General features: G+C 36.9%; 3 protein-coding genes across 3 annotated transcripts; 1 reads left to right on the top strand and 2 right to left on the bottom strand.

Annotated features, from left to right (window-relative positions):
• The first annotated feature begins 20 nt into the window (after positions 1 to 20).
• On the top strand, positions 21 to 9,304 carry LOC111326158 (protein dispatched homolog 1). Its single transcript, XM_088742807.1, has 4 exons — positions 21 to 197; positions 3,663 to 3,801; positions 4,163 to 6,770; positions 7,126 to 9,304. The coding sequence occupies exons 1-4, from the start codon at positions 160 to 162 to the stop codon at positions 7,407 to 7,409; spliced, it is 3,069 nt and encodes a 1,022-aa protein (XP_088598933.1). The 5' UTR covers positions 21 to 159; the 3' UTR covers positions 7,410 to 9,304.
• On the bottom strand, positions 9,196 to 12,795 carry LOC111326159 (uncharacterized). The gene is made up of 2 exons (XM_088742813.1): positions 12,542 to 12,795; positions 9,196 to 12,326 (listed from the first exon to the last, which is right to left on the bottom strand). Exon 2 carries the CDS (start codon positions 12,161 to 12,163, stop codon positions 11,309 to 11,311), a length of 855 nt encoding a protein of 284 aa, XP_088598939.1. The 5' UTR covers positions 12,164 to 12,326; positions 12,542 to 12,795; the 3' UTR covers positions 9,196 to 11,308.
• A 1,431-nt stretch (positions 12,796 to 14,226) lies between these two features.
• On the bottom strand, positions 14,227 to 18,962 carry LOC111326153 (uncharacterized). The gene is made up of 7 exons (XM_088742815.1): positions 17,603 to 18,962; positions 17,165 to 17,260; positions 16,515 to 16,570; positions 15,720 to 15,776; positions 15,533 to 15,653; positions 15,011 to 15,177; positions 14,227 to 14,444 (listed from the first exon to the last, which is right to left on the bottom strand). The coding sequence occupies exons 1-7, from the start codon at positions 17,658 to 17,660 to the stop codon at positions 14,343 to 14,345; spliced, it is 657 nt and encodes a 218-aa protein (XP_088598941.1). The 5' UTR covers positions 17,661 to 18,962; the 3' UTR covers positions 14,227 to 14,342.
• Positions 18,963 to 21,125: the final 2,163 nt, after the last annotated feature.

The following is a 21,125-nucleotide window of genomic DNA, read 5'->3' as shown; positions in this document are numbered from 1 at the left end:
GGAAACGCAAGAATTATTGTTTGCAGCTGGAGATACTTGCCTCCTCGCCCCAGACCCCGAGACTTCCGTGACATAATCTCACAGCAAACGAAACGAAACACAGGAGACGATCGGTAGGCGTTCTTCGGATTTTAATTTTAATACGACGCTTGTAACAGAATGGTCAAGGTTGTAGCCACCTGTTCTTCAAATTCAAGGTACAATGCCATGAGTGTTTTGGATTTATTTACGAAGGGCTGAGTTAAAACTTCAGCGGATTTTCCAGTTTTTCTTTTCATTTTGATTTAGTTGTAGTTGTCTAGCTTGGCCATTTCGCTCACAACAGCTGTTCCAATGGTGTCCGGTCTTTTCGTCCAAGAGTCTTTTCGTCCGAAAATATTTTCATCTTAAGTCTGTCCGTCTAATTGTTAAACATTTCCGCGAAGCAAATAAATAACTATTATATTTTATTATAGGTAAGGCTATATATAGCACTTATCAGTGCCCTTTTGGTTCACCAATCTTCGTTACGAATTCAACGTCACGAATTTAATACACAGAGAATGAATGAAGTTGTAACGCAATCTATTTTATTAAATAGTGGCAAAAATAAAGACTTGCTTACAGGTTAATTATTTCACGCGAAAGAAATGGGAATATTAGGCTCGTTGTTAAGCGTAAAAGGCAACGAAGTGTAACATCACTACGTGTCCGACATACCTAAATGGCGGCGGCTCGCAACAAGTTCTTTATATTTAACAATTATTCGCCGAAGGCGGGGTGAATATCGTCCAATAATCCCCGAGACGAGGTTGAGGGGATTATTCGACAATATTCACCGAACCTGAGGCGAATAATTGTTTTAGTATAATTTCAGAGCTGAACAACAGAGAAATCTCTAAGATCATAACATTTTAGTAACATTTACTAACATTTTAGTTTAACATTTTATATAAACCGCGCGGAGCGGTTAAATAGCGTCATATAAGTAACCGCTTGACCTATCAGATTGCTGGAAACTCTTTTCTCAGCTCTGAAATTATACTAATTAACAATTATTTGCCGAAGGCAAGGTGAATATTGTCAAATAATCCTCTCGACTTCGTCTCGGGGATTATTCGATGATGTTCACCTCGCCTTCGGCGAATAATTGTTTTAGTATAATTTCAGAGCAGAGCAACAGAGAAATTTCTAAAATCATAACATTTTAGTAACATTTATTAACATTTTATTTTAACATTTTATATAAACCGTGTGGAGCGGTTTATATAGCGTCATTTAAGGAACCGCTCCACGATCAGATTGCTGGAAACTCTTTGCTCAGTTCTGAAATTATACTAAAGCCTTATTTAGTCTTCTAAAAGGTATTTATTTGCTTCGAGAAAGGACTTAACAAGTTAACGAATAGTCTCCCTTGCAGCCCTTTCCGGCATCGTCACGCAAGCGAAAACTCCCCCACCAATGGCTGCTCACATTCAAACAACAATCCTTTCCCATTGTAATGTGTTATCCAATCAGAATAAAGTTATTGTCTGACAAACAACCAATGAACCCACGATATATTTATTCCTGCGAATTCACAGGAAGTGCGTTAGCATTACTTTCTAAAGATGGAATCTGATGTCATCGAAACTCCAAAGAAAATATCAGATAATGATCGCTGTTTTGTTTGCCCAAATCCTGTGGGCAAATTTATAAAAACATCTCTTCTCTCTTCTATAATTACTGTTATGGCTTCTCTCTGATGCATCAAGCTCTCAATACCAAAAGTATCTCACACCAAGTCGAAAGTGTCTTCATTTTGTCAGTTTCAACGCTTGGATAATACGAACTCTGTGATTGGTTTGATTATTGAGGCGCGAATGCTTTCCAGAATATGGTAAGTAAATGCTGATTGGTCAATTTCCGGAAAGGAATGCTGTTCAAATGTGAGCAGCCATTGGTGGGGGAGTTTTCAGTTGCATGACGACACCAGAAAGGGCTGCAAGGGAGACTAGTAAACCAACAGACTTAAGTGAAAATACTTTTGGACAAAAAGACTGTTGGACAAAAAGACTTGGACGAAAAGACTTTTGGACAAAAAGACTCTAATCCGTTCCAATACTTCTTCATGATGGTCCATGATGGAGATTTATATTCCTCAAAAACAATTAAGCAAAGTTTTGGATTTCGTTTATTTAACAAGATTATCGCGCGTTTATCGTGTAAATAATGGTAATAGTCCATTTTACAGTTGCATGCTTGGTTGCCAAGCCTTTGAGGCTAAGGGTGACCTTGTTCTGATGCAGATGTTGCTGCTTTTCAAATGTAAATTACTTTGTTATCATGCTAAATAGATGCTGGTCTCTATCACAACAAGGTCACCTTCAGCCTCACTCCAAATCAAAGGCTTGGCAACCAAGCGCAGAACTGTAAAATGGCCTATTGAATTGAGTGGAGTGCAATTTGGGCTGAAATCATACATGTGATTTGAAATTACAAGTATGATTTCAGACCAAAATTGCACGACACAAGGTTCAATTACCACTTTAATACATCAATTTTGAAATTGCCCAAATACAGTACTTGGTCAATTCAAATATTTTATTGATATAGTACTGAGCCGGTTTTTAAATAAAGCAGAACCAGAAATGCTTTTACATCTTATTTTGTATGCAAAACAGAAAGACTTTGACGTCATGTGTCAAAAACTCAGTCAAGTGTAAACTGATGCGATTTAGACCAAAAAATAGTGCGATTCGTGAATAAATCGCACCAATTAGAGCCAATCAGATTACAGGGACCACCAGTGATGTCAAAATGGATGTGATAAGACTCATAATGGCCCTTAATTTTGGACGCGAATTGATCAGAATCGTTCGTCAACAGCTAGAGCTTCTTCACTTAATGGGTATTTTTTTTAAATCAGTTGTTGATCGTAATAATACTGCCTTTTTGAAATATGAGTTTACATCTGGGTTTTTGTGCTGTATAATGCAGACCCGAGCTCTGTGAATTATGCGAAGTAGAGCTTAAAAAAAATAAAGTTGAATTTAGAATAAGTTTTACAATAATGAGACAGTATTATGCATAGAGTGTTGCAAAGAAACTTTTATAGTTAGCCTTTCTGAAATGAATGCATAATTAATGTATGGGGTTATATGAAACTCTTTCCATTGATTGCCCCAAAGAAATAGCAGCAAAGAAGCTTGAAACTATTTAGATTTTGCCAGGATTTGAACCCGTGCTTTCCAGTTACTAGTTGGGTAATGGACTATGAAGCAGGTTCTTTGATGTAGCAAAGGAACCTGATTACAATAAATTAAGATTCTTCGAGTATTTTTGTTTCATACTTTCTTTCTGATGAGTGGAAGAAGAGGCACGATTCTTGTTTATAGTTTCAATATAAATTTTCAATTGGCAATCTTCACATCACTACTTGTATTAAAACCCTTTTACTCCCAAGATCTCATTAGTAATTCTCCATAATGTTACCATCCAATCTTAATATGTTAGTTCTGAGAATCTGGAATTGGATCAGCTAATAATCCCCTAACTGATATCTTTCTCTATTCTCATCTCTTGTCTGCTTGATTTGTATTGATATTGTAAGGAGAAATTCTGTCTTGGTCACTAATGGGAGTTAAAGGGTTGATGTTGCCAGTGATTAATTATTTTATTAGTGATCTAGTTTTGTTTTTCAGACCCAGGTTTACAAAGCATGATGCCTTAGCACTGTGCCTGGCCCTGCTCATTCCAGCCACTGTTATTATCCTTATTTTGGTGTCAGTTTTTCCATCCCTAGGAGGCCCTCCATTGCCTAACTTTAGTGACCCAATAAAGGTAAGAATGAATGATTATCCATCAGTTAAAATCCTCCTACTGTTAGTATTGTGTCAGTTGTAAGTTCTTGTATTAACCCAGTATACCTGATCCTGAATATTCATATTCATATTCTCCATACTGTTCTCTTTACATTTCCTATGATATCGACAAGGAGAATTTGTTGGACAGTCAGCAGCTTCTTGAATTGGTGATCATCATATTTCTTCTTGTGAACTATATATTGGATTCAAGGGTGACGCTGACAGTGAATACAATTGAATTTAATCAGTCATTAAATGTCATTTAGTGAACATAGCCCTTTTGTGTCTCTTATTGAGGTATGATTGATTGATTCTCTCACATCTTTGTTCTTTTCAAGGGTTTTGAACCAAGGGGTACAAAACTCAGTGACAAGATGGTGGCAATTAAAAACTTTTATGAGTTAATCCCTCGGGTTTGGTCATATCAACCTCCTCAGTCCCAAACTGGAGGCCAGCAGAACGTCTTGTCATCTGTGAAGCGAAAGCGTCGATCATCTCAAAACACACTTGAACCTCCACTGCCATCAGATCTGCGTGTAAGCATGATGTTTGTTTTTGAGGCATCAGGTGGCCATGAAAATTTGTTTGTAGCAGGCAAGCTCAAAGATGCTTGTGCAATAGAGAATTCTATTTTGAGTGCCAGCTCCTTATATGTGCAAGACTGCCTCGGAATTTCTGATGGAATGACATATCAGTGTTACTCAAGCTTTTCTCTTGGAAACTATATTGCGCTGCTTAATAACCGCACAAAATGTCAAGACATAACTGATCAGGATGTTTCTTATGTTAAGAATTTGTTGCTTCGATGCCACCCTTACTTTGTAAAACAAACCCTGAAGGAGAACTGTGCTTCTTCCAGCTGTGAGGGTGTTCCAGCCAATTGCACCAAATACAATGCTGTGTACAATATTTTCCAGTATCTAACAGACAATGAGATGAGTCCATCCAATGATATGTTTCTGAAATATACATCATCTATCCCACCAGCGTCTGGTGAGGACTTATATGATGAGTTGTTTGGGCAGTTAAAAGATAGTGTCCCTGGAAGAGAAGGGATAAAACTGGCTTCTTTTTATTTTAGGGGTTACAAGTTTGATCTTTTTCGTATTAAACTTCTCACTGAGGTCATCTACCCTGCTCTGGCTATGATATTTGTTTTCCTTATCATGTGGTTTTTCTTGGGTTCTTTCATTCTCACTTTCACTGGCCTTTTTTGCATTATTTATGCAATTGGTCTTTCATATTTTCTTTACACAATGGTCTTCAAAATAGACTTCTTTCCTTTTCTGAATGTTACTACGCTGGTGTTTTTGGTGGGCATTGGAGCCGATGATGCGTTTGTGTACTATGACATATGGAGACAGACATGTGCTGCTAATCCTCATGCAAACATCATGCAGCTGACATTGAAAACTCTGCATTACGCTGCCCTCTCCATGCTTGTCACAAGCTTGACAACAGCATCAGCATTTTTCGCTGGAGTATCTTCCTCCATTACTGCCATTAGGTTGTTTGGACTGTTTGCTGGTACATCCATTTTGACAAATTACTTGCTGATGATAACATATTTCCCAGCTGTTGTTGCTTTGCACGAGAAGTGGGTGTTGAAGTACACAGAGGGACATTCAAACTTGGAGGTGGTGCGAGAGACGGTTCAGTCACTTCAGATTACTGCACCTGTAGCACAAGTCAAGTCAGAAAGCAACATCGTAATTCCTGAAGTGAACAGTCCCATCAATCAAAATGAGAGAAGCATTTGTTTTCTGCAAGTCATTGACTTTCCATGTTCTTTGTTAATATCAGCCACAAGGTTTTTCAAAATAGCCAGTTCAAAGGTGTTTGAAGATTGTTTACCCAAAGTGGTGATCAAGTTACGTTATTTATGGATTGCCCTTTTGGTGTGTCTTACAGCTGGTTTTCTGTGTGTTACTTTTGTTAAACCAGGTCTGCAGCTACCAAATACAAGAGACTTCCAAGTGTTTGCTTCATCACATCCACTTGAAAATTATTACTTAAACTACAAAAGCTACTTTAGATTTGCCAGTTCACAGCAGAATAGTGGCATGTGGCTAGAACTCTTCTGGGGAATAAAACCGGAAGATAATGGAAATCATCTTAACCCGGATGACTACGGAACCCTTCAACTGGATGAAAGCTTCGATAAATCAAGTCTGTTCAGTTCTGCTGGTCAAAAGTTCCTTCATTCCTTGTGTAAGTCCATTGAAGACCAACCATTTTTTGCAGCTTTCCCTTATAGCGATTTGTGCCCTATAGAAGCATTCATTAAAACTTGTACCTCACCAGGAACGGCATGTTGTGGGGTCAATGCTTCTTTTCCATTTCCAGCCAATACTGCAGAGGACTGTTTGAGAAAGGCTCCATTCAACACAGGTGTTTTGTTTGACCAACAGGGGAAAGTGGTTGGTTTTCATTTCCAAATAATCTCAGATCAATCATTTACCACCAGCTTTACTGCTATGGATGACTTCTGGAAAAGCGTGACATTTTGGTTTGACAAAGAAATGGCTAAAGCTCCAACAGGATTGGATAATGGTTGGGTTGGATGCTGGAATCTAGACTTCTATGCTCTTCAGATGGGACTGTCGGAAGGCACGTACTCTTCATTGGGAATCTCTGTTGCTGTATCATTTGGAGTCATGCTGCTTACAACCCTCAACATCTTCATCAGCATCTATGCAATCATCACCATCATTGGAATTATTTCCATAACCATTGGGTGTCTTGTGCTGGCCGGCTGGCAGTTGAATATCTTGGAGTCTATTGTGGTGTCAGTGGCAGTGGGTCTGTCTATTGACTTTACAATGCATTATGGGGTGGCTTACAGACTTGCACCAGACAAAAGTCAGAGAGATAGCAGAGTGTGTTACTCTCTGAAGCACATTGGATCAGCCATCACGATGGCTGCTCTTACAACATTCTTAACAGGTGGGCAATTTTTAGTTATGATCATTGTCTTAGAAGATAGATCTTAAAGTAGTAGTTCTTTGTTGTAATCTATGACCTATACAGTCCCATTTATCTTCAAGTCAAAACATTATTAAAATTGGAATTAAAAAAAGAGCAAGAAAAAAGGAAGAAAGAAGAAGACCTGCATTATCTAAAGTACTAACCAACTAAGTTACGTGAGTTTGAACTGGAAACTATTGGACTTGAGGTCTTAAAATTGAGTAAAATATTTTCTGCTCTGGCCTGACCTAACTCAATCAACAAGTTCATATTCTGAGTAGGCTGGTAGGTGAATAAATTGCAGTCTAATGAATTGCACTTTTGTTTGATTTAGGTTTGATGATGATGCCAGCCTCAGTCTTGGCATACTATCAGCTGGGACAATTCTTGATGTTAGTTATGGTCTTCAGTTGGCTTTTTTCAACTTTTGGCTTCTTGTCCATATGCTCTGTGATTGGTCCAAAGGATGATTTTGGACAGTTGAACTGTAGTCCTTTCTTAAGCATTTGTTCTTCATGTAAAAATGAACCTGAGGAAGAGATGGGCAATCTGGCCATTCCTGATTTGGATAAAAGTCCTCATGATCAAAATGACACAGACATCACTACAACCCTCTGAAGAGTGCACCAAGGCTACAGTACACTTTAGTTACTATCTGCTGGAAAGGTGTTTTGAGGAAGTTTGATCTTAGAGAGCTGAGTTGTGCGATAAAGTAAAGATAAGCAGATCTTGCTACCAAACACACGTCAGGGATCTGCTTGTTGTACAAAATGCTCCATACCATCAAGCAATAATATAAATGTTGGAATGTGTGTTTTCATGAAGAATATCTATAGATGCCATAATTTTAGAGAGTACTGGTCTGGTAAATTCATATTTAACAAAAGTGTTAACTGGCAGGTTATGCTATATGTTACCTTTTCATTTCCATGAGTGGTCAAAAAGGAATTTCTCTTTGTAAAATCCATACATATTCAAGCAGAAGAGTTACAAGTAGAGAAAGGTATACCAGCAAGGAAGTTTTTATTCTGGGGACAGTTTTAGAATGTTAGGTTAGGTTGGTAATTGGTGACTTAAAAAATAGTTCACATTGGAGTAATTTCCTTTGTCCTGGTCTTGGAATCCAGCACTGTCAATCTTGGTTTAGGAAACGTAAAGATCGATTGAGAATTTTTCCATGGCTACTGTATAAAATCTTATTACTATTTATCTGAACCATCCAGTAAATAGTGTCTTTGGTGCAGCCCTTGAAAGCTGTTTAATATTATACCCTTTTAGCAAGGAGTAGCCTTAAGATTAGGTATAAAATATTATCTTTCGAACATTAGACATATTTCTTGTTTTGCATATTTATATATTCTTAAGTTATCTCAAAGTTCTGTACAGTGTCATTGCTTAACTTATTTTATAGGAGGATCAGTTAGATTGCTGTCTAAATACATTTTTTATTGACATGTATGGATTCTAAGCCTTAAAGCGACAAAAAAAATGCAGATCATAATTGTTTTACCTTCATAATCCACAGTTCATTTATTAAATTGTTAAGCAAAGCAAGGTGGTAAGGATTTGGGGTACAAATGAAAAATTATCAGTTAATTCAGTTCCTACCTGGCTTAGTTGGGTTAAGGTTAGGGTTAGTTAACAAATTACATGGTGGGATCATTAAAATGCAAGTAAATGGTTGATAAATATTAATTTTCTCTTGGTTCAGTGTGATTGACTGTGTAAAGGATGAGCTTGATTGCAGGCCAAAATTTTTTATTGCAAGGTTTCCTTGCATAACTATTGATGATTTTGATGTTAATGACATATTAAATTTCTAATAATTGATGAAATTAAAAAATATCAGCATTTAGTGATCATTAATTATAGGTTGATAAAAATCATGCCTATTTTTTTAATTGAACACTCCTTGATTGCTTTTGTTAATTGATAAATAAACATTGATTAAGGTTGATTAAACATCCATTTTTGATGATCAGTGATTTCATGAATTAACTATGCCAGGTTAATAGGTGTCAACGGACTAAAGAGATAGTGCTGATTATTCAATTAATACAGCTTACTGCAAGTCTATAATATAAAGGTCACTTATTCTATTCAGTTAAGCTTTTTCTCTATTCTTTTTTGTATAAAAATATATAGAGATAATATTTATCATAATTTACCAACAGATAAAGAAATTTGACTTGGGAAAGATATCCTTATGGATTTTGCTGACCCTTTTGTATATAACTTTTGCTTGGAATTTAAATGGAAGTGAGAGTAAAGAGTGATTCATGCATGTGCACTTTAAATATTTCAATTCATTTTTTAAAATTAATTTTTAAGGTATGGATAGAAAAGAAAAAGTTGTGGAAAAGATATCTGAAGAATTTGGGGCACAATGTTAACAGTTGCTCGATCTCTTGCTCTATGACTTTATTCATAGATTTGAATCAGGAAGACAGTCTTCAATTTTTCACATTAAGGTGTGTGCCAACTGTGCTGAAATAAATATTTACCTCACTAGAGTTGGTTTTGATTTTTAAGGTCTGACTGTCCAAGTTCAGTGCAGCTGTAATAATGATTGGACTTGTAACTCCCGGCATTCTGTTCTCAAGAAAAATGTTAACCATTCTGTTATGCTGAATTATCCAACCAAATGTGTCAGCGTGTCTGTGGAGTAAAATCATTTCTTGCAAAGTTCATTACAAAGGTGCAAATGGTCAATTCCACGTTGCGGACATGACATTTAGAGGCATATTTTGGGTATTAAATGTCTCCTAAAGCCAGATCCAGTCTATTTGAATTGAAATTAGTCATGTCATAAAATTACCCGTGAAGTACTTTTTATTTTGCCAGAAAACATTTTGACTATCTCGTAGAGATCCAGAGAAAATAATTTTTCAAAGTGTGTTGCGGATGTGACTCCTAAAACAACCATTGATTTGAATTGCTTTTGGTTACTTCAAATTTCCTGTGAATTGAAAACCTTTTAAAAAAACTGCATATACTAACTAAATGCAATAGTAACTGTGCTTCATAAATCTGAAAAGATATCATAGAAATTACTTGTTACCATGAATTTATTAACAAAAATGTTGTGTTGCGGACGTGACCAAAATTTGTTGCGGACATGACATTTTGGGGATGTTCAGGAAAGAGCTTTTCATTCACCCCTAATAACGTTCAGAGTAATATGGCACTGAAGTAAAAATGCTATTTTTCTTGCTTTTATCTGTAAATTGGGAAATAAATAACAAATAGTATATATAAAGAATAAAGATGTTGTGTTGTGGACATGACCAAAATTTGTTGCGGAGGTGACATTTTGGGGATGTTCAAGAAAGAGCTTTTCATTCACCACTAATAACGTTCAGAGTAATGCCACTGAAGTAAAAATGCTGTTTTTATTGCTTTTATCTGTAAATTGGGAAATAAATAACAAATAAAATATAAAAACTTTGATGATCTAGGTCATTTTGTAGGTCAAAGGGCATTTATGTATTTTTGGAAAATTGTAAAAAAGTGATAGCTTTACATATATCATAATATGTCTATAATTATCATTTGCTGTCATTAAATATCAACATATCTTCTCATGTTTGAAAATTTTATGAGGTTTTCTGGGTTTTTACAAATGTGTCATGTCTGCAACGGTCACGTCCGCAACCCAATATCTCTTAAATAGTTGACAAATTTGAGCAAGCTGGGGTGTCAAAATTATCATAATACTTAACAATAAGAGCAACATAAATAAGACCTGAAACAGTTGAGAACCCACATAGAAATTAAATAAATGTTGCTCTGAATCATACCCTGAAGGTCACGTCCGCAACACTTTTTATGTCTTTGTACGTCTGAGACATTAAATGTTTGAGAATTTTTTTCTTTTTGCATTGAAAGGCTCATCCTAGTGGGTAGTTAAGATCTCAAAATCTGATTCATGGCGATCAATTTCTTTGAGATATAGCAATTTAGATATTGGTATGTAAAATGGCTTATTCCGTTAATAAAAACCCTCAAAAACAATGGCATCACACAACCTGGGCGTGTCCACTACTGCCAATCTAGATTTGGATTCTTATAGAACTATGTATAAGCTTTCATTAAAAGTAAGTTTGGCTCTCATATTTTGAATTTGAAAATCTGTCAAATTTTCATGTCTCATGTGGAATAGCCCAAATTAGGAATTGTCTGGGTTAGAAAAATGATTGCAGTTACATCTGATGCAGGCGGAGAGTAATTCCAAAACAACAACAGCCTGCTGTCATAAAATATCAAAGATGGCAGCTACAATTTTCACCAAGAAAATGGTGAGTAATTGCATGCCAAAATCAAGCCAGCTCCACAGGCTAAAAGTTTGGGGTTTCCTCAAACTATTGCATTAATATGTGAATCTTAAAAATGTTACGGTTTAATTTAAACTTTGTTGTGAAAATTTATCCTGTCATACTAATGAATACTTAAATCGACTGAAGTTTTCAAAAATCGAACGTCATTCTCTCCATCTTAACAGTAAAGCACGACAACAGTTAACTCTCTTTTAGAGTATACTTTTTCCTTGCTTTGACTTGTACTAATTTCCTGTTAGCCCAGACACCGTCTTCTATCAAGATGCCAGTCAGATAATTCCCATATACACATCCAGAGTCAATCCCAGTAGCATATTTGTAGTGCTGGACACCTCGGCGAGCATCGTGTCCAAATACTACATGCTGAGGACCGTTCCATGTTGACGCCCATGGCAAGCCCTCCTCGATTCCTGCCGTTCCTTGGAACTTCTCTGGGATGTAGTTTCTGATGAACATCATACCCAAAGGATCTTGTTGTTCAATAGGTATCCCTGGCAGTAGTCCGCCATGAACCACCAGAACATTGAATGAAGGAACACTTATCGTGAAAGGCAGATTTTGCAGGAAATCTTCGTCCTCTTGAGTCAAATCGTAAACAAAGTTGCGTTTCTCTCGCACAGGTTCGTCTCTTCTTTTGTGAAGGATTTCGGTCAAAATAGATTGTTCATGATTTCCTCTAACAGAAAACGAGCCTGTCTCTCTGACAAAACGTATAACTTCTAGAGTCTTAGGTCCTTTAAAGACAAGATCACCCACGAAAATCAGTGCAGTTTCCTTGGAGGAATCTGTACATTGGTTGTACAACTCTTGCAGTTCGTCAAAACAGCCATGAACATCCCCGACAAACAGAACTCTTTTGCCCTCCAGAAGTTGCTCATCTATAGTAACATGTGATTTTAATGGAGGCAGTGTTGTCTTATGACCTTTGCCAACTTTGTAACTTAAGAAAGATCCAATATCTCTCTTATAAATTAGTCCGACCTTGTCCAAAGAATCAACAAGGAATTTTAGTGCAACGTTCATAACCCCGGCCATACTTTCACCATGTTCAACCTATGGACTGCATCGTGTAGGCATCCCTTAAATGTCTTTCAAGGATTACTTCTCGTACATAATGAAACGTGAGGAGCTCTTCTTCTACCCAACTGGATTTGTTAATGTCACAATGCAATGGTAATAGTGAGGGGCTGCCTACAGGCTTATAGGCCAATAAGAAAAGTACAGAGTTATGAGTCAGCCATAGAGTTTAATAATACCCAATTTTTTGGGCGTTTACAAAATCAGGAACGGATCGGACCGGACCGGATTAACAAAATATGGATCGGATTGCGTCCGATTGACAAAACCCGGACCGGATCCGAAAAAAATCGGATCGCTATAAATTTCCTGCCAAATGTTAGTGTATGAACGTACCTCATAATTATTGGAGCTATCCACTAGTAAACGTGGAAAACATCCAAAAATCCGTACAAGTTCTTCGGCCTTAAGAGAAACATGTCAAACATGGCGACTGTTTTTCTTGCCATGCACAGTGTGAGCGCTAAGCTTCACGGGAGTAACAGGCGATGATGTTCGATCGGAGGTATCGACACCTGCCAAGCAAGTGCCGGCCAACTGAGACCGCTACGATTTGAGCGCAATTGACTGTAGTTGAAAATGAATATCCACAGACGTTCTCAAGCTCACAATATGAAATGTATTATAGTTGTTTTGTTAAGAGCGGACGTGACCGTGACGGGAAAGTGGTGTTGTGTTACCACGCAAGTGGCGTATTGTGACAGTGTTGGAAAAAGCGGCGTTACATTACAGTGTCGACCGTCGATTTTGAGCGCTCTATAAAACAGTGTATGGAGTCCATAATAGCGTCCTATCAAAACGTTCGTTATGATAATGACAATCTTTAATAATTGCTCCTAAAAAGGCTTTTCGGCAACTTTTTACAGTGATGGGTCAGTAATTTACAACAATGTTCAAGTAAATTAAAAAAAAAAAGTACGTACAGTGTGCAAGGCTACAAATGTGTTTCTTATTATGGCATAATTATGTATAGTTTTCAAAATAATAAAGTATGTGAGCTTACCTTGTCTTTTTTCTGTAGTTCTTTATGCCTGTTCAGGCGAAACAACAATACCTTTAGCGTAGTGAGCTGGGAGCGCCTCTAGAATATCTTATACGAAAAAGAACCATTACAACTTTGCTTCACTGAGCTGCGAAAAAAGGCAGTTGTATTTCTATGCCAAAACTTGATCATGAGATGTTACGTGACTATTTTAGCAGGAAATTTATGGCGATCCAATGTTTTTTGGACCCGGTCCGGGTTTTGTCAATTGGACGCAATCTGGCCCAGGTTTTGTTAATCCGGTCCGAACTGGTCCAGGTTTTGTCGATCCGATCCGATCCGATCCGGTCCGGCTTTTGTAAATGCACCAATTTCTTGTCTTTTGTAATAGCCTGATTTCTTGGATGATTTTCTATTCACTTTAGAGACCTCTCACATTAATGGCTGGAGTGGCTTATTGTTACTCTTTGACTTGCATGTTGATTAACCTCCCTGGATAATTTGGATATATCAACAAAGTTGAAATGGTAAACTGGCCACCGTAACGATTACAAAAGCTGACGTTTCGAGCGTTAGCCCTTCGTTAGCTCTTGTAATCGTTACGGTGGCCAATTTACCATTTCAACTTTGTTGATATATTCAAATTATTTCGTTACTCCCACCGACGCACCCCCAAACAGTTTCTTTCGAAACTATCAGCCTTTAACCTTCCTGGACTTGTGGACATGTCTAATGTAACTTCTTTCCACATATTAAATAAGGCAGTAGCTGACATGCAATTTAATTGATAAAACTAATTTAAAACTATCCCAGTCATACATAGCAATTCATAAATACAAAACAATTTCAATTGATAAGTCAGAAACTTTCTCATTGTTATGTGAGGTTCTGGGTTTTATTTACAAAGTTTTCATCTCTTTTTCAGTCATAAATAATTTGGATTTCACTTAGCAACATCTTCAGTGGTTGCCACATATTAAAATGTTCCAAGGTTGAAACTTTTTGTGATCAGAATAAATATTTACAATTAATAGAATAATTCAGTAATAAGAAGGGTAGTTTTTATTAGTTCTGAATTTTTCTAGAATGTTAAGATGAAAAAAATATCTTTAAATGCCACCAACTGGCAAAACAGATGTCGAGATAGCATGCATTTTAATCAGTGTCTTCCATCATGGGTTCTGTGCTTTGTGGTGGGGACCTTTTCTGATCATGTTCTGCCAGTAAATCCTTAATGTGACTTGTAATAAACCAAACCTGTTAAAAAAATATTATGAAATTACCACTTACTCATGGATATAACCATTATAGCTTCTGATCAAGTTATTACTTTAAAGTCACAACATTGTACCAGCCTTTTTCCCTTAACTATTTCTGCACAGAGATTTGTTGTCAGAGAAGTTATTCAAACTTTAGACATTAAATTGACATATTTAATAAAAATCAAATTAGGAATTTCCCTTTTTGAGTTGATTTTCATGTTAGTCAGTCAGTTAGCCAGCCAGCCAGCCAGTCAGGCAGTCAGATAATATGGCAGTCCCTAAGTCAGTCTGTCAATCAGTAAGTTAGTAAGCTAGTCAGTCAGTCAGCCAGCCAGCAAGTCACCTGGTCAGTGAGTCAGTTATTCAGTTGATTTGTCGGTTGATGGGCTGGTCAGTCTTCAGTCACTGAGTCAGTATTCATTTGGTAAAAAATTGGATGATCAGCCATTAGTTTGATCAGTCAGTCAGTTACCCAACCAGTTGGCCAGTCAATCAGTTTCTCTGTTTGTCTCCTATGCTGCTGCCTGAAAGTACACTGTCATCTGTACTAACTACCCTTACCTCAACACCCATGCACAGAGCTCTACCAGACACTAAAATTCCAGTGACTGCCATCTGTGAATGATGTGACATGAATGGTGACCACAGGTGTTCATTCATACCATACAACCACACAGGGAGCCCATGAAGGCCACAGATTGCAAACACTCCCGCAGGTGTTTTAAATCCTGACAAAGAAATCACAACTTACAGTCATTTCTTTTAAGTTTTCACAACTAGTTTTTATTGCTGAACCCTATCCATAACTCAATGCACATGATCTGATAGTATTTCCAAATGTGATCTATTGTTGAGTTCAAAGTGGGTGAAGACGTTGGACATGTTTATTCTAGGAGGACTGTTCCATTTGTGAAGGGGAATAAAAAAAACTATTGTAAAAGCTGGGAATCATGAGAGTTATTTAACTAAAAGGCACATTTTTATTGTAACAGCTAAGTGACAGAACGGGTTCACCTGAGAAACGGTCTACATAAAACCAAAAAATTCACCCTGTCATTAGATTTAATGAATGTTATAACAAACCTTGAGCCATAACAATTTGAACCCATGAAGGAGGGTTGGATTGGGCTGTCTTCCATTTTGCTCCAAGTGAATGTGTACACACAAATACCATCCACTCCACTGCACTGATAAAGTATCCCCACTAAGGACAATAACAGAGATGATTAAATAAATCTTCCAGAGATAATCTATTAATAAAGTATTTTACCTTATAAAGCAAGGTCCAAAGCATTCCTCTTCCAAGATTGTCTGTGGCAACATCCAACTTCAAAATAAATCACATAACATTACATTTAGCCCACACCATACTGACTGTCATTTTTCTCTTATCTCCAAATGAGAGGCTTTAATGACAGACTGTACCTAAACCTCGACTTAGAGACCAAAGGAAACTGGAAATTCTAAACAAGTTATGTCAACAGGTGTGGTGGAAGCTTGATGCTCCTTCCTGGGGGACCAAATGAACAAAATTAAAATTAATGCATTTTTAAAAGTTGGGTTAACTTTGATTACTGATTGTTTAGAAGTTAACTGAGACCCACTTAACAGGTAGATCACTGTCAATAAGTCATGATCATCTTTTATTCACCCTTAACACCTTAACATTAGTATCCATATTCTCCATACTGTTTTCTATACATTTCCCAAGGTGCCGACAAGGAGAATTTGCTTAATTAGCAAGAGCTTTAGTTGATGATCACTTCCATTATTTTTGTAACCTTATTGTTTGATTCAGGAGTGATATTGTAAGGAGAAATAAGACGTTAGTCACTCTTAAGGGGAAAAGGGTGGATTTTTTCGGGGGGGGGGGTGGTCATCAGGATTTGTTCCATCTTCCATCCATTTAAGGGGAGTAACTTTAAAAGTAAAATGAGACTTCTTATTCGAGGAATCGGCTGTTGGTTACTGATGAATCAATTCAGGAAACTCTCTATGGAGAGAAATACATGGCTACAAATAGAGTTATCCCAAATTCCAAGAGATAAAAAAGTATGGTAAGTACCCATGCTCCAAATGCAGATGTTTGATTCATTTGACGTGCAACAATTCCATCAAGACCTGGAATTAAAGTAAAGATTATCCAACCTTAACTCAAAATCTGCTACAGATATTGCACCAAATACTTTGTTTATAGCCATATTTATGATTCATGGTGTGTGAGGTAATACTGTGACCTTAAGACCGATGAAAACTCAGGAATTACAGTGTACACCATGGCATGTTTTTACGTATGATGCATGATCCTCGCAGTAGAGAGCGCTATTTATGCAATAGCGAAAATCAGACCTGAAAAAAAATCAGGCCTGTACGGGATTCGAACCACTGACCTCTGCGATACTAGTGCAGTGCTCTACCAATTGAGCTAACAAGCCAACTGGGAGCAGGTCGTTAAGTTGATTCGTAATAAACCCGTGTATGATAAATCAGGTACAATGAATATATGAAGTTCATATATTTTGAACTGCGGTTGTAGATATGTATGATGCATGATCCTCGCAGTAGAGAGGGCTATTTATGCAATAGCGAAAATCAATAATAAAATCAATTAATCACTCATTACAATTACATACACATTTTAATGCCATGAAATGTTAACTTATGCATATTGACATACTGCTAGCTGTTACTAAAACATTAAGATAATACGCTCACCATCCAGCAAGACTGAAGCTGTGTAAAAGCTGAGGAAAAGGACTGGATTGGTGAAGAAGATCCACGATGCAAATAAGAGGATAATCCGCACATAACCTTTGGAATTAAAACATTTGTGCTTGTCAGCTGACATTTGTGTCGCTGTTTATGGTCATCTCATTGAATCACAATGCATCCTTTTGTTTTCTGCCTCGTTCTTCAAAGCATGCATGCCGACAAGGTGGATCTTAATGGCCCTGTATTCACTAGTTACTCCTAGTTTGCATTCTAGTTTGCATTTTCGTGGAAAGTTGTCAATCATGTGAGTAATTACGAAAAAGGCTGGAATAGTCAGGCAGGTAAGCTTAGATCAAATATTTAATTCGATTAGTTCCACTACAAGCAATAATACAACTTCCTCAAGTGCCCGAAATAATACAGAAGACAAATATGTCTTACCTATCAAGTTGGGTATAAAAAGGAGGACATTTTCTCTTCTGTACGCTAAATCATCCATGATTTTACATGCATCGGCGTAATCAGCTGAGAATCCTCTCTCTCCTTAGTAGGTGACATAACAAGGCCGTCGTCGAGTACCAGGCACCCTCCGCTTGAATTGACCGACACCGCGGAAATACGTTTTTTAAGGCACGATACAGTATTTTATTGGTCAGCGGACACCTCAACGAAACCATGAAATGCCGATAACTTTTACAATGTTTTTCGCCGTGAGTCAAATCGACAGCGTAAAAAGTCAAAACTTAGAAAGAATACTGTAAACTTAGCTTTGAAACTCGGCTCACCTTTTGGGTTGTTTTTCGCTGGCGGCTCCGTGGCAACTAAGTTTTGTTAATAAAAGAGCTTATGCACCAAGGCTAAAAATGAGACGATTTTTGAATGGTTGAAGCGGTGATCCGAGGACGCTGCGCTATCAGGTTTGTAAAGCGGTGGCTTGAACCGTATAAATTGGCAGGTCAACGGCATTTCTGTCCGATTCGCCGAAAAGAAGACAACATGCCCGTGTAGCACGGCCACCCTATCCCCACTAGTTACTGTATGTATCATAGTTGGCCAAAAAACCAACGACTGTAACATGCATAGGACTGAAGCCCCCAAAAGTACAAAGACTGGCACAACTAGAGGAAGAATAAACCGAGGTATTCTTTAAGTAAAAAATGTCCATTATAATGATAATAAAGAAGTTTTCACTTTCCACCTTAGTTTGTAATTTTTTTTTCCTGAGAAGCTGTAATTTTGTTTCTGAGCAATAGTTTTACTTTCCCAACAAGTATTTCTCATTACAATAATGAATAATTTGTAGTATGCCTTTTTTTTAAAGATGCTTTTCCCTCACTAATCATTTTACTTTATTTATTTTTGCTTTTTCTTTTCTTTCTTTACTAACTTAATGCCATCTGCAACATAAAATGTACTGAGCTAACAGAATACTTCTGATTTATTTAGCTCCCTGATTCACAAAGTAACATTACCATCTTGGTACTACTAGAAAACAAATTTTTAAGAAACAAAACTACTGTAAGGTAAAATAATTATTATAATATAATTTAATCGATGTGAATAAAGCACTGCATTGTCTTTTCTCATATTGCAACAGCCTTGAATGAATCAACTATCTTCTAAACTTGATTTCTTATATTCAGAAGCTGCCTGAGTTATAAACAAAGAACTCTTGTTGGGTGTTCATGGAGGTGTAAAGAACATAATGATTATGATGATTAATCTTCCAAATTAGAAATGTCAGAGGGAACTTATCAGAAGTATTTTCTGAAGGCAAACAAATGAAGTTAAAAGATGTTCAGGAGAAAATTGATTAGATTAAGTCAGCAGTCAATTCCCAGTTAACAGTAAGTAATGAGGAGTAACCAAAGCTTGTAATTAGCCTGTGTACTGCTGTACCCATCTAGTCAAATAAAAATCAAGGATGGGATATTCCCAAACATGAACAATGACAGCACCATGCAGATATCTTTTTCCCAACTTATTACAGGTAAGGGGAGCACTGGTATGGCTGTGCTGGTTGTAGTAGATGAGAAATTCTCAATGAGTTTCAGCAGTATACTTATATTTTGCCACCTTGAAAAAAAATGGTTACAAGTCAAGTAGGAATGTTTCATAATGATGTTCTCAGTGTGGGGATATGATGTGATATTCCTGATGGGGATCACAATTAACCTTACGGTGCTTCAGAGCATGTGATGTGTATGATTCCTTAAGAACATGGAAACTATGTAAAGCAAAGCAAAGCTAATCTAAAAAAAATGAATTGAAGAAGAAGAGTAGTTGATTATTTGCATAAATTAATGCAATGCACATGCAAGATAGTGGAATATACTTCAGGTAAACATACATGTGCCTGTAAAAGTTTCAAATGACTGAGTTATAAAAATATAATAATAATAATTGTGATAATTTTATTTCATAAAATCATTAAAAATACAGGATAACAAACAAAATTAAGACAAAGTAAGATATAAATAATGAAACAAGTTTAAAAAGTCTCTAGCTGAGAGAAAAGTCTTGAATCTCTTCGGTATTAACAACTGCTCTACAGAGTAGCAGAATTCATCTTATGTCTGCATTATTTTGCTTCAGCTTCATTCAGAAGAACAGCAAATAAATTGACGATACATGATCGACGTCCTTAATAATAATAAATTTTTTCTTTAAAAATATTTCACAAAAAGCAGTTCTCTAAAAAAAAAAAAGAAAAATTCAGTAAACTAAGCTACATAATAAAAAATTGACTACTTAAATTCTGGCTTGCGCACTTTCCGATGTAATGTCAGTGTCAGATATATTGGCTACTCTTCTCTTTCTCCTGGTTCCTCTGAGACACAGCAAAGCTGTGTCTCAGAGTAATAATAATAATAATAATAATAATCATAATCATAATAAAAAAGTGGGTTTCATTGAAAATGCTTTCATGTAAAACAAATAGAGCTGTTTGGGAAATTAAAGTAGCAGTTGTAGTAACAGGTACAAGCAAACGTACCAAGGACAAGTAATGGAGATCTACAATCGATTAATATCAAGACTTAATTGTAAATGAACCAATCATGTTGGACGGTCTCAAGTACAAACAAATCACAATTTCTTCGATTTCCACTCCCTTTGTAAACATCACCATTAGATGAGCTTAAGTCAGCCGTTATTCTGTTCATGAGAGATAACTTGTTGATAAAACTGCAAGTATATGAAATGAACAAATGTTTTCATATTTTAATTTGGATATATCAACAAAGTTGAAATGGTAAATTGGCAACCGTAACGATTACAAAAGCTGACGTTTCGAGCGTTACGGACACCCGTTCTTAAAGGCACAGAAAAACAGAAAGGTGGAATGGCGAAAAATCAGTCTAGAAAAGTAAAATTCTCAACCAAGCGAATGATTTCCAAAATGAAAAGGCACCGCACGTCGGCGCAAAGTGAGTGTGAATATTTTCACAACTCAATAATTACGTGTATCGCTTCATGCTAACAACACTTAAAAGTCCAACCAGTCTTCAGACTCGCCGGAAAATTATCTTACAGAACTAATCTCTTGCTTTGTCTGGATAACTATCGCTGTTTTTGACAATTCTGAAGGCGAGGGCGACTGACGGACTACGATCGCACTTCGTAATGACGGCCAGCTAAAGTCAGCAAACAGCACAAAACTCCAAACAAAATGACTCCCCTGTACCGCTGTTTGTTAAGACGTGGTTTTAGTATTAACAACCCATTCAAAGGAACAACCATAATAAACCAGAAGAAGTATCATGGATATTTTCCGACTTAAAACCATGCAAAAGGCCGATGTTTTCATCGAACTCAGTCCACAAACACATGGAAGCACTTGGCAGCCTAATGTTGATGACCACTGACCACTGTGACGTCACCAAAACGTATTTCCGCAGTGTCGAATTGACCAGTTTCCAGTTGTTGCACTTACCCCCCCCCCCCCCGCACTTACCCACGTGAA

This window comes from Stylophora pistillata, chromosome 13, assembly GCF_964205215.1.
Source record: "Stylophora pistillata chromosome 13, jaStyPist1.2, whole genome shotgun sequence".
Classification (NCBI taxonomy): Eukaryota; Metazoa; Cnidaria; class Anthozoa; order Scleractinia; family Pocilloporidae; genus Stylophora; species Stylophora pistillata.
Note: the sequence above shows the minus strand (reverse complement) of the source record. Positions and strands in the feature narration are given on the sequence as shown.